Genomic DNA, 14,081 nt, shown 5'->3' on the forward strand with positions numbered 1-14,081 from the left:
CTCTTCTACCCTCCTATGCCAGCATCCTGCTTATACAAGAATAATGGCTATTTGCATCTCCTTGTATAGCTCTGCCTTCCCTACCATTTGACAGGGCCAGAAGAAGACCATTATGTTCCTGCCACCATGTAGTCTTAACACATCTGGATTCCACTGTTGTAAAAAATGACTCATTCATTCTGTCCACAGGGTGTTCCATCTGTTTTGGAGAACTCTGTTCACCATGCTTTCTGTCTAAGATAAGAAAGAACAGCCAGTGTCTGGATTTCTTCCCTACCTGGTTCAGTGTACCCTCTGGTCTTTCCTTATACTCTGGAATTGGAGTTTAGCTGTCTTTTAGTTTTATTGAGGATATATTTTCTTTTTTGTTTCTTCTTCATGTTTGCAGAGAGGAGAGGACACAGAGGTGTTTAATTCCACCATATTGAAACAGGAATTTCTCTTCTATATTTGATCCTGTGGATCACCCTTCCTGGAAATGTCTTCTTTTCTCTAAAGGATTCTGATTTCTCCTCAGTTCCTGTTTATTTTTTCTTATTCCTTTATGATCTGTGTTTTACATGACTCCTTTTCTCCAGCCCTTACTGAGCATTCCAAAATAGTTCTAAATTACATATAGACTCCTTTTTCCTTTATGTACCTTCATGATATAGATGTATTCATGCCTTCAAATCAGTATATAACTCCAGGCTTTAAATTAATCCTCTGTTTTTAAAGCCCCACTCTTATCCCTGCCTTTTAAGTACCTAAATCCTCCAAGTTTTGAGCTTTTCTAGTGTTTTGTTGTCAAATCACTTTGTTGTTGGACGTTTGCATCTTCATAGCTCAAAACTTGAATTTCTTAGCTAAGCTATCAGTTGACAGTTTTCTTACCCTTTTGCCTTCCAGTATTTTGTTGAAATGTCTTGTTTACCCTTATTTTTACTCCTATTTCCTTTGTTCTTATGGGTTTAAATCTTTATTTTTTACTGTCATTTCAATGGAATTTTAAGAAGTGGGAGAAATAAACATATACATTCGATCTGTTTTGTTTAACCACAAGTGTTAATTTTATCCTCTAGTCATTTGACTTGCTATCCAGTCATTTATGTGTTTGCCCTTTCATCTTAATTATTCTATTCATTTTACTGATATCTGCATTGTATGTTTTTTAAATCAATCAGAGCAGCTTGGGCCTATTAATGGCAGTTTTCTCTCCATAATATTATCTATAGGAGTTAAGTTCTCAAATCTTAGAAACTAGGGACATTTGCACTTTGGATTTCTTTCATATTGGGAGACTAGAGCCAATATCAAAGATCAACCCCACTTTGACAAATTTCTGAAATGTTATCAATAATGCAGTAGGAGAAAAATTCAAAAGTTATAATTTTTGGTCCTCCATTTTAGAAGTTTGGGAAGATGATGAACAGATCAAGGAGCAGCAGGAAACACTTGTGAGGAAAGTCACATCCATCTCCAAGAAAACTCTAATTAAGGAAAATGTCATTGAATGTAAAAAAGTTGCAAAAGTATTTCCTCTGGGCTCAGACATTGTTACTTCAAGACAAAACTTCTATGAATATGACTCATTTGATAAGGGTTTTGAACATAATTTAGACTTACTTAGTTATGAGAAAGGCTGTATAAGAGAGGAAAATTATGAGTGTAATAAGTATGGGAAACCATTTTACCATTGCTCATCACATGTTGTATCCCCCTTTAAGTGTAATCAGTGTGGACAAGACTTTAATCATAAATTTGACCTCATCAGACATGAGAGAATTCATGCTGGAGAGAAACTGTATGAATGTAAGGAATGTGGAAAAGCTTTCAGTAGGAAGGAAAATCTTATTACACATCAAAAAATTCATACTGGGGAAAAACCATATAAGTGTAATGAATGTGGAAAAGCTTTCATTCAAATGTCAAACCTTATTAGACACCAGAGAATTCATACTGGAGAAAAACCTTATGCATGTAAGGATTGTTGGAAGGCCTTCAGTCAGAAATCAAATCTCATTGAACATGAGAGAATTCATACTGGAGAAAAACCCTATGAATGTAAGGAATGTGGAAAAGCCTTTAGCCAGAAGCAAAATCTTATTGAGCATGAGAAAATTCATACTGGCGAGAAACCTTATGCATGTAATGAATGTGGTAGAGCTTTTTCTCGAATGTCATCTGTTAATCTGCATATGAGAAGTCACACAGGGGAGAAACCCTATAAATGTAATAAATGTGGAAAAGCCTTCTCTCAATGCTCAGTATTTATTATACATATGAGAAGTCATACAGGGGAGAAACCCTATGTATGCAGTGAATGTGGGAAAGCCTTCTCTCAAAGTTCATCCCTTACTGTACATATGAGAAATCATACAGCTGAGAAACCCTATGAATGTAATGAATGTGGAAAAGCCTTCAGCCGGAAAGAAAATCTCATTACACATCAAAAAATTCATACTGGAGAGAAACCTTATGAATGTAATGAATGTGGGAAAGCTTTTATTCAGATGTCAAACCTCATCCGACACCAGAGAATTCATACTGGTGAAAAACCCTATGCATGTACAGTATGTGGGAAAGCCTTTAGTCAGAAATCAAATCTCACTGAACATGAGAAAATTCATACTGGCGAGAAACCCTATCATTGTAATCAATGTGGAAAAGCTTTCAGTCAGAGACAAAATCTCCTTGAACATGAAAAAATTCATACTGGAGAGAAACCATTTAAATGTAATGAATGCAGTAAAGCCTTCTCTCGAATCTCATCCCTTACTCTTCACGTTAGAAGTCATACAGGGGAGAAACCGTATGAATGTAATAAATGTGGAAAAGCCTTCTCTCAATGCTCATTACTTATAATACATATGAGAATTCACACCGGTGAGAAACCTTTTGAATGTAATGAATGCGGGAAAGCATTCTCTCAAAGAGCATCCCTTTCTATACATAAGAGAGGTCATACAGGTGAGAAACGCCGAGTGTACTAAATGAATAAAGGCCTTCTCTTAAATTCAATCCATGCTTTACTTAACTTTAAAATATCTTGGCATAGTCTCAAAAAATGAAAAAGATCTTTATGAAAAAATTGTAAAGCTTTGTTGAAGGGCAAAAGACTTGAGTAAATGGAGAGAAATACGATGGATGTAGATGGAAAAACCCAATATCATAAAATGTCTTTTCTCCCCAAATTAATCTATGGACCTAATATAGTTCCAAACATCTAACAAGAATTTTCTAGGGTCTTTACCAAATGATTCTAAAATCCATATGAAATAAAAGTCTATGGATTGCTGAGACAATATTGAATAAGAACAGAGATGACACACCTTCTACCATATACTACACGTATTATGAAGTTATGGTCATATAATAGTGTGTGGTATTAGAACATTAATGGATAAGTAAAAAGGATTTACAGAATAGAATGCCTAGAAGTAAATGAATGAATATATGCAAACTTGTTATATATATATTAGACATGACATCGTGAATCAGTAGAAGAATGACGACCTAGTCAATAAATACAGTTGGGAGTATTTGAATCTCCATATTGGGGAAAATAAAATTACATACAACCTTACAACATATAAAGAAAAAGAATTCTAAAGGATTTGAACACTGAAATGTGAAAAGCCAAACTCTGAACTTCTTGAAAGGAAATAACAGGATATTGTCTATGACTTTGAGGCAGGGAAATATTTTTTAAAAGGACCCTGCCATTCCACTTCTGGATATACATCCTAAAGAAATTCATAAATATGAATAAAATATATATATATATATCTGAATTGAAAACAACATATATATTGAAGGGATAATGGATGAATAAAATGTGACATATTCAAATAATGGAATGGTATACAGCAGTTAAAAGAAATGAGCTTGGTCTGTATTGTGTAACATGGTTGTTATCTAAAATAATGTTGAGTGAAAAAAAAATCAAGATCCAGATGAAACATACCATATAATAACATTCATGTAAATTGGAGTGAAATCATTCACAAAGAATAGAATTGTTTTTATTATTGAAATATGTATGTAAAACTATTTTAAATGGATTAAAAAGGACACATACCAAATTATTGATAGTGTTGTCTCTGGCAGGAGATTAGGATTGAGGGTGTTGGTCAAAGGGGGCTTTTAGCTTTACTTGTAATTTTTATGCCTTAAAAAAAGATGAGTAGCATATAAAATAAATCTTAAAAGTTAATGATACACAATGGTGATATGGATGTCTTATCTTAATAGTGTTTTTGTACTTATTTCTCAGGATTTATGGGCTAGGGGAAGCCTATACCCAGAGAATAAAATGTTACAATGGATTCATATGCCCTATCAGGTGCTGAACAATTTTTTGAAAAATATTTCCAGAAAAGTAGTAATTAAAAGTGATAGTTCTGTTTACTATATAACATGAAGTTAACGTGCTTTATCAATCCCATGATGCTTTTCCCCCCCACATTTTCACATTCTGAATTTAGAACTCAGTTTTCAACCAAGTATATCTTAGATTCAAGGAAGTATATAATTATTTATTAAAAATTTGAAAATCAGAGAGCAGTGTGACAAATCAAATGTGATTTTATTTACTATTTTAGGGCATCGTCAAGGTCTAATGATACCTACTCTTTTAATGTGTCTTGCTGACGTCTTTTGAATTTTCTGGTCGATTTACGATCCCAGGATTTTTTTTTGATGGCAGGTGTCATTTACAGGCCTGCAATTATTTTGAATATTAAGTGACCATTAGCGCTGGGTTTAAAGCTGCTGTTGTGTGAAACGGCCAGAAGGCGGCAGCATTTCTCCTTACCAAATCTGGTTACTAGGGCAACAGAGCCATAATGGAAGTTGTGCTGTAAGTTATAAATTAGGACGGAAAGTGCCAGGAAAAGCCCCTTAAGATTATGTCTCATTACTTCTTGTTCGTTTTTTAATTTAATTTTTTATCACAGCCAAATCTGATTACAATGTTTTGTTTGTTCTAGGTGTGCAAGATGTGGTTCTTTACTATTTTAGGGCGTCATCAAGGTCTAATGATCCCTATTCTCTCAATGTGTCTTGCATTATTTGGCAACTGACTTGTTGGATTCATAGCTAATAAGTTAGTAATATGCTTAGAGTTATTGTGGAGAAAAAAAGATTTTCCTGAGAAATTAACTCTACAATATTAGTCTTGCACTGTAAGTTTCCATACAACCAGCATAGGCATTAATATCATTGTTAATTATTACAATATTTTGAAACAAGAAAGCCTTTTATAGGCCATTTTTAAATATTTATTTATTTATTTATTTACTTGGCTGCATCGGGTCTTAGTTGCGACACACAGGATCTTCATTGAGGCATGTGGGATCTTTTGTTGCAGTGAGCAGGCTCCAGAGCACATGGGCTCTCTAGTTGTGGCACGTGGGGTCTCTAGTTGTGGCACACAGGCTCTAGAGTGCGTGCTTAGTAGTTGCGGTGCGCGCCTTGTGGGATCTTAGTTCCCCGACAAGGGATTGAACCGAACCCACGTCCCCTGCATTGGAAGGCAGATTCTTAACCACTGGACCACCAGTCCCAAGAAAGACTTTTATTTTCTTGAGGTGGCCATAAGCAATTATGTAAAATTGCTTCACTCTTCTACAACCCTTGTTTTATGTACCTATCTAGTTTTGGTTGGAAGCAGTGGTGGTCTAAGACCCTGAGCAGTAATAAGAGTTTCGCTCAAAGGATCTCATTCTCTGTAACAATACGTGAATCACCCCTTCAGGTAATTTTTTTTTTTAATTATACCACCTCTACAATATTACTTGACATGCAGAAAACCATTAGTGCCTTTTTAAAAACATGATTAGGATTGGCGATGTCGTTCAAAAGGAATCTTTAGCTTTGAATGTTTGAATGTCAGCCACATTTATTTTAAAGCTGATTTCACAAAACTAAATCTTTCTCAAACTAAATTTATGAAGTACAAGCATGAGTAATGTCAATTTTACTTTTATTAGCTATTTCTGAAGACTGACAGTGACTTATAATTGTAATTAGCAGGTGCTGATTTTTATGAAATCCATTTACCAAAACTTAAGTATCTAAATGAGTGTTGTAATTTCATAATCTCTTCTTTCATAGATTTTGTGCTAAGTCCAATTTTGCCAGCACACTTTTTTGTAGACTTCTTTTTTTAAAAAAATAGTTTTCAAAGTTCATGTGTTATATACATAACAAGATCTGTATATTTTTAGTTGCAAAACTTTTTTTTTTGGTCTAAATTGTCATTTTTCACTCTGATTTTCTTCTTTTTAAAAATAATTAATTAATTAATTTTTATTTTTGGCTGCGTTGGGTCTTTGTTGCTGCGTGCCAGCTTTCTCTAGTTGGGGCAAGCAGGGGCTACTCTTCATTGCAGTGCACAGGCTTCTTATTGTGGTGGTTCTCTTGCTGCAGAGCATGGGCTCTAGGCGCACGGGCTTCAGTAGTTGTGGCACATGGGCTCAGTAGTTGTGGCTCGCAGGCTCTAGAGTACAGGCTCAGTAGTTGTGGCACACAGGCTTAGTTGCTCCACAGCATGTGGGATCTTCCCGGACCTGGGCTTGAACCTGTGTCCCCTGCATTGGCAGGTGCATTCTTAACCACTGTGCCACCAGGGAAGTCTCCTGATTTTCTCCTTCATGTTTTTTATTTTCATTTTTGTTTGTTCGTTTTTTGCTGCATCATGCAGCTTGTGAGATCTTAGTTCCCCGGCAGTGAAAGCACAGAGTCCTAACCACTGGACTGCCAGGGAATTCCCAATTCTTCATGTTTCTTTATTTGGCTCATATCTCATTTAAATCTTCTGCCCCTTTACATAGCTTTGGAGTCAACAGAAAATTTTAAAATTTCACCTGCAGTCCATAAGGACTACCTTAGGGGCCTCTTTTAGCCTCTCCCACTAAGAGTGGCTGTGCTTATTGGGTGAGATAAAGTGCCTGAGAGTAAACCTGAATCTCAAGTCTAGGAAGGCTGTTCTGCTGACTATATGTCAACAAGAAAGTGATCTGGTCTCTAAGTTTTTCCCTGTCCTAAGGAATAGAAATAAAGTCTAAGTGACTGAGATAACATCTGAAAAAAAATCATTAATCAAATTATGATAAATCCCTCTCCACTTGGACGCATGTGAACTGCTGCCTGGAGAATTTCCATTCTAGGTTTCAGACTTGATTTGAAGTTTGCTGATATGAAAGATGAGGAAAAGAGAGATAAAGGATAGCTCTTACATTTTTGTGGAGAGCAACAGCTGGATGGTCACCATTTGCTAAAAATGCAGCAGACTAGGGAGAAACATTTTGGGGTAAAGATTGGAGGATGGAATCGAGTTCTATTGTGGACATTCTTTTACCTTGTATCTGCCAGAAGCAGACCTTAAGATGAGGATTCCTATGCAAGTGGTTTATTAAGGAAGTTCTCCCAGTAAGAATGGTAAAGGCATGAAGAAGCAGGACAGTAAAGTGGAAGTTAAGGGTGTGATCTCAGCTGTAGTCCTGCCATGGGTCGTTTCAGCCCAATCACTAAGGAAACTCTAGAATGTAAGTTATGCCTTAGACTTGTCAAGATTCGCCCCTCATTGTACTGCCAGCTGCTGAGGATCTTGACTGCTGACAACTCACAGCTAAATTCTTCTATAGGAGTTGCTCTTGCACAAAGAGAGCTGGGTCGTGCACGGTTAACACTGCCTCCCCAAGGGCAATTTACAGCAAGTCCAAAGAGTCAATCCAGTCCTAGAGCTCCCCAACAGATTGCAACCCTATCACAGATCAACTTAACCTTCCACCCAATCTGCTTCCTCTCAGATTCTGTTTCCCAGGCAACCTGACTTAAGATAGGCAGACATTTTACAACAGCAAGTCTCAAACTGAAATAAAAATTTTAAATTCATTTAAAAATGAATAAACTCATCACATGTTAACATGATAACATTTTATGAATAGTAATTATTTTCCAAAACAAAAATAATGAGAGTGGCATTATTATATAATTTTTTAGATACCTTTAATAATTTAATGGAAAACAGCTGGTTTCTCCTATCTGCATTCATTCTGTAGCAATGTCACATGTTATATAGACTGGGAGACTCTACACTCATGAGAGAATGAAAGTGAAAAAGGAAAATAAAGTCTTGGAATTACTATGGAAATATTTTGACCTAAGGGACCCCTAGGGATTCTCCAACCACTCTTTAAGAACTGCTGTTTTGACATCTGCCCTGGTTTCTTCAAAAACTCTTTGTTAATGAACTAAAAAGTTGTGAAGGGAGGGGAACTGAGGAGAGGTGTTGGCATGCTATTTAAATATATAAGTGGTCCTAGATAGAGGATTTGAGAAACAAGAATAGTGGGCAAAGAAAATGTTAAAATGTGAATAAATAGAACAAATATTGACAGTGGAACAGAATAGCAGAATTGACTTATGGCATTAAAAACGACAGTGAAATTACTGGAAAACACTGGCATATGATTCACAGGATTGGTGTGGGTTTGATTTAAAGTATTTTAGGTCCCTTTATTGTTAAAGCTAATGTTTTGAGATACAGATTTAGAATGTAAGAGACCTCAAATAACAGTGCCTTAAAATAAAATTAAAAACTGATTTTTTTTATCCTTACTTCAGTAGTCTGAAGTTAGGTAGTACAGAACTGGTACGACTTCTCTTCCTTGTTTTCCAACACTCCTAGGGTGGTGACCTTATTCACACAGCCCAAGATGGCACACTGTCATATTCACATCCCAAGGAACCAAGTGGAAAAGGGAGCAGAGAGGCACATCAGTTTACTCTAAGGACAGGTATCTAAAGTTGGAGACATTACTTTCCTTCACATTTTACTGGCTAGCACTTAGTAACAAGAACAGAAATAGCTGCAGAGCCAGCTGGGAAATTACAAAGACATAACATCCAGCTGATGATTATGCAAGTAAGTGAATGGTAATGATGTGAAATATATGACTCTTTTGGAAATTAAAGTTTTCATACTAATTTAAAAATTCAGGATTTCTGGTTTCAGCTCTGACATTTAAGGAGCTTGGAAGTCATTGCTCCCATCCTTACAACAAGGAAGAAAAAAACCTGAACAAACTGAAAGTCAATGACTTCCCCCCGCTTCTGAACTCTGGGAACCAACAATTATTACTATTATTTTTTTAAGATTTTTTTTTTTTTTTTTTTTTTGTGGTACGCGGGCCTCTCACTGTTGTGGCCTCTCCCGTTTTGGAGTACAGGCTCCGGACGCGCAGGCTCAGTGGCCATGGGTCACGGGCCCAGCCGCTCCGTGGCATGTGGGATCTTCCTGGACCAGGGCATGAACCCGTGTCCCCTGCATTGGCAGGTGGACTCTCAACCACTGCACCACCAGGGAAGCCCTAAAGATTTTTTTTAAGGGAAGTTTTCAGTTAACAGGAAAACTGAGGGGAAGGTACAGTGATTTCCCATATGCCCCCTGCCCCCACACATGCCTAGCCACCCCATTACTAACATCCCCCACCAGAGTGGTACATTTGTTACATTTGATGGACCTACTTTGACACATCATAATCACCCAAAGTTCATAGTTAACATCAGGGTTCACTCTTGGTGTTGTACATTCTATGGGTTTGGACAAATGTATCCACATATATCCACCATTATAGTATCATACAGAATATTTTCACTGCCCTTAAAATCCTTTCTGCTATTCATTCCTCCCTCACCCCAACCCTTGGCAACCACTGATCTTTTTGTCTGCATAGTCTTGCCTTTTTCATATAGTTGGAATCATATAGTATGTAGCCTTTTCAGATTGGTTTCTTTTACTTAATAATATGCATTTAAAGTTCCTCCATGTCTTTTCATGGCTTAATAGCTTATTTCTTTTCAGCACTGAATTGTCTGGATATGCCACAGTTTATTCATTCACCTGCTGAAGGACATCTTGGTTGCTTCCAGGCTAGGCATGTATGGATAAAGCTGCTGTAAACATCCGTGTGCAGGTTTTTGTGCAGACAGAAGTGTTCATCTCTTTTGGGTAAATATCAATACCAAGGAGTGTGATTGCTGGAATATTTGATTAGAGTATGTTTAGTTTTATAAGAAACTGCCAAACTCTCCTCCAAAGTGGCTGTATTGGCTTCCCTGGTGGCACAGTGGTTAAGAATCCTCCTGCCAATTCAGGGGACACGGGTTCAATCCCTGGTCCAGGAAGATCCCACATGACATGGAGCAACTAAGCCCGTGTGCCACAACTACTGAGCCTGTGCCCTAGAGCCTGCGAGCCACAACTACCGAAGCCCATACACCTAGAGCCCGTGCTTTGCAACAGGAGAAGCCACTGCAGTGAGAGGCCCAAGCACTGCAACAAAGAGTAGCCCCTGCTCACTGCAACTAGAGAAAGCCTGTGCACAGCAACACAGCCAAAAATAAATAAATAAATAAATTCATTAAAAAAAAAAGTGGCTGTATCATTTTGAATCCCAACAATGAATGAGAGTTCCTGTTGCTCCACATCCTTGTCAGCATTTGGTGTTGTCAACTTTCCAAATTTTGGCCATTCTAATAGGTATGTATAGTTGGTATCTCATGGTTGTTTTAATATTAATTTCCCTGCTGACATATGATATGGAGAATTTTTTTAATTTTATTGAAGTATAGTTGATTTACAGTGTTGTGTTCATTTCTACTATACAGCAAAGTGACTCAGTTATATATATATATATTGCTTTTCATATTGTTTTCCATTACGGTTTGTCACAGGATGTTGAATATAGTTGCCTGTGCTATACAGTAGGACCTTGTTGTTTATCCATTCTATATATAATAGTTTGCCTCTGCTAATCCCAAACTCCCATTCCTTCCTTCCCCTACCTCTCCTCCCCCTTGGCAACCACAAGTCTGTTCTCTATATCTGTGAGTCTGTTTTTGTTTTGTAGATATGTCGATTTGAATCATATTTTAGATTCCACATATAAGTGATATCATATGGTATTTGTCTTTCTCTTTCTGACTTACTTCATGAAAACAATGACTTTTCTTAAACCCATCAGAGAATTGAGGTCACAGGGAAAACCACCACTCTGAATTGTGGAGAGATGGAAAATTATAGATAACAACCAAAATCAGCTTACCCAGAGCAAAAGCCACAGGAGCCACAAACTGTTAAGAACACTTAAATGATAGTTTTGATGAATTGCTGAAGGGTGAGTGTGGATTAGCTTGAGTGTGAGAAGCTCTGGCGGCCCAGCCTTAGGGAACCCCCACACTTTCATGTGTTTTATCTCTTGAGAACCCACCAGGTTCTCAAGGTAAAGATCTAAGAAACACCCTCCCCTCATTTTTGGGACTAGGAAAGGGCAGCCTTTTTGAAATACACTTAGAGTGTTCTACATAATAAATTCCTGCTCTCCTAGGCAAATGGTGTTACCAGAGCCCTATCTCCTGGAGGGAAGGGCAGCTAGCCAGTGCCAGCCCCCTTTAACATTCCTGTCTCACTGAAACGGAGAAGGGAAAAAAAGGCTGAAAAATACTTCCAAAATATTATAAGAGTATAGAATGCTTCCCCTCCCCCACACCTTAGCACCACATTGATAGGGCTCCTGTATAATAACAGTAGATTGCAATGGAAAGAGCCACAGGATACAGACTTGATTTAAGAAGGAGATCTTAGGGAAACCCAAAGACAACAGAGGAGGAAGAAACGATGACACCAGAGAAAACTGAAGCCTCTATCACTTACAGCTGTAGCAAACATTAAACATGGTCCAGCTACTGGCCAGATTTACATAAAATCTCACACTAAGGTATATTACTTCCCTTTATATTACCCAATACATCATATCCAGTTTTCAACAAACAATTACAAGCTATGCTAAAAGGCAAGAAAAAACTGAAGTGATGATGCAAGCATTAGAACCAGGCTCAGATATGACACAGGTTTTGGAATTATCAGGTAGGAAATTCAAAATAACTGTGATTAATATGCTTAAGGACTCTAAGGGAAAATGTAGGCACTATGCAAGACAGTTGGGTAGTGTAAGAAAAGAGATGAAAACTCTAAGAAAAGATCAAAAGAGAATGCTAGAAATCAAAAAATGCCTTTGATAAGTTCATCAGTAGAATGAATATGGTCAAAGAATCGATGAGCTTGGAGCTATGTCAGTAGAAATTTGCCAAACTGAAATGTAAAGAGAAAAAACTGGTTTAAAAACAACTCCAAAACAAAACAAAACAAAAAGCCAGAACAAAATATCCAAGAACTTTGGGTAAATAACAAAAGTGTTACATACATGTAATTAAGATGCCAGAAGGAGGAGAAAAAGATAAAGGAGAAATACCTGAAATAATAATGGAGGAGAGTTTTCCAAAATTAATAACACCAAATGACAGATCCAGGAGGCTCAGGAAACACCAAGCAGGTGAAATACCAAGAAATCTACACATATGTACAGTTGATCCTTGAACAATGCAGGGATTAGGGGTGCTGACCCTCAGAACAGTCAAAAATCCACATACTGCTATCTCTGTCTCAAAAACAAAGGAATTGATAAATGACTCACCCAAGGACAGGAGGCTGAAACAGTTTGGATAGAATCAGGACTCAAACCCTAGTTCTTTTGATCCCACGTATTGTGATTTCTAATTGAACACAAACCTCTCCCCACACATAAAGATCTGTAAAATGAAAATATACGTACTGTATTTATTGAAAGTAATCCATGTATAAGTGTACCCGCGCAGTTCAAACCCGTGTTGTTCAAGCAGCAACTGTATATCATATTGAAACTGGAGAAAACCAAAGACAAAGAGAAAAATCTTGAAAGAAGCTAGGTTTTGTGGTGGGGGGAACACCTGAAGTCTGGAGAACAAGGATAAGAATTACATTGGGCTTCTCTCTAGAAACCATGTAAGCATGAAGAGAATGGAGTGAAATATGTAAAGTGTTGGGGAAAAAACCCCTAGCATTCTATAAAGCTATAGTAATCAAAATGGTATGGTGCTGGCACAAAAACAGACACATAGATAAATGGAACAAAATAGAGAGCCCAGAAGTAAACCCACACATATCTGGTCAATTAATCTATGACATAGGAGGCAAGAGTATACAATGAAGAGACAGCCTCTTCCATAAGTGATGTTGGGAAAACTGGACAGCTACATGTAAAAGGATGAAATTAGAACATTTTCTCACACCATATACAAAAATAAACTCAAAATTAATCAAAGACCTACTGTAAGACCTGAAATCATAATACTCCTAGAAGAAAACATAGTACACTCTTTACAGGTCTTAGCAATTTTTTTTTTTTTGGATCTGTCTCCTTAGGCAAGGGAAACGAGCAAAAATAAATCAAACTTAAAAGCTTTTGCACAGCTAATGAAACCATCAACAAAACGAAAAAAGCAACTTACTGAATGGGAGAAGATATTTGCAAATGATATGTCTGATAAGAGGTTAATATCCAAAATATATTAGGAACTCATACAGCTCAGTAGCAAAAACAAACAAACAACCTGATTTAATAATGGCCAAAGGACCTGAATAGGCATTTTTCCAAGAAGACATATGGATGACCAACAGACACATGAAAAGATGTGCAACATTACTAATCATCAAGGAAATGCAAGTCAAAACCATTGTGAGATATTACTTCACACCTGTCAGAATGGCAACTGTCAAAAAGACAAGAAATAAAAAGTGTTGGCGAGGATGTGGAGAAAAGGGAACACTAGTACATTATTAGTGGGAGTGGAAATTGGTATAGCCACTATGGAAAACAGTATGGAGGTTCCTCAAAACATTAAAAATAGAACTACAATATGATCCAGCAATTCCACTCCTAGTTATATATCCAAAGAAAATGAAAACACTGATTCAAAGATACATGCATTCCCATATTCACTGCAGCATTATTTACAACAGTACAAGGAAAATTATCAGGGGAAAAGAGGGCATCAAATAATCATAAAGAGATCAATTGCTCAAGAAGTCATAATAATCATTAAAGTGTATAGACCTAAGAGCAGAGCATCAAAATGCATGAGGCAAAAACTGATTGAACTATATTCATAATAGCCAAAAGGTAGAAATAATGAAAATGTCCACTACCAGATGAATG

The 14,081-nt window shown here is 37.0% G+C and overlaps 1 protein-coding gene across 1 annotated transcript in view; it reads left to right on the top strand.

Annotated features, from left to right (window-relative positions):
* Positions 1-14,081, top strand: part of LOC137215513 (zinc finger protein 850-like) — a 101,493-nt gene that overhangs the window by 34,940 nt on the left and 52,472 nt on the right. The window contains exon 7 of the mRNA XM_067720796.1: positions 1,390-2,965. Within this exon, the coding sequence (XP_067576897.1) occupies positions 1,390-2,965 (1,576 nt within the window). The remainder of the gene's footprint in view (positions 1-1,389; positions 2,966-14,081) is intronic.

Source organism: Pseudorca crassidens, chromosome 20 (assembly GCF_039906515.1).
Source record: "Pseudorca crassidens isolate mPseCra1 chromosome 20, mPseCra1.hap1, whole genome shotgun sequence".
In the NCBI taxonomy this organism is placed as follows: domain Eukaryota; kingdom Metazoa; phylum Chordata; class Mammalia; order Artiodactyla; family Delphinidae; genus Pseudorca; species Pseudorca crassidens.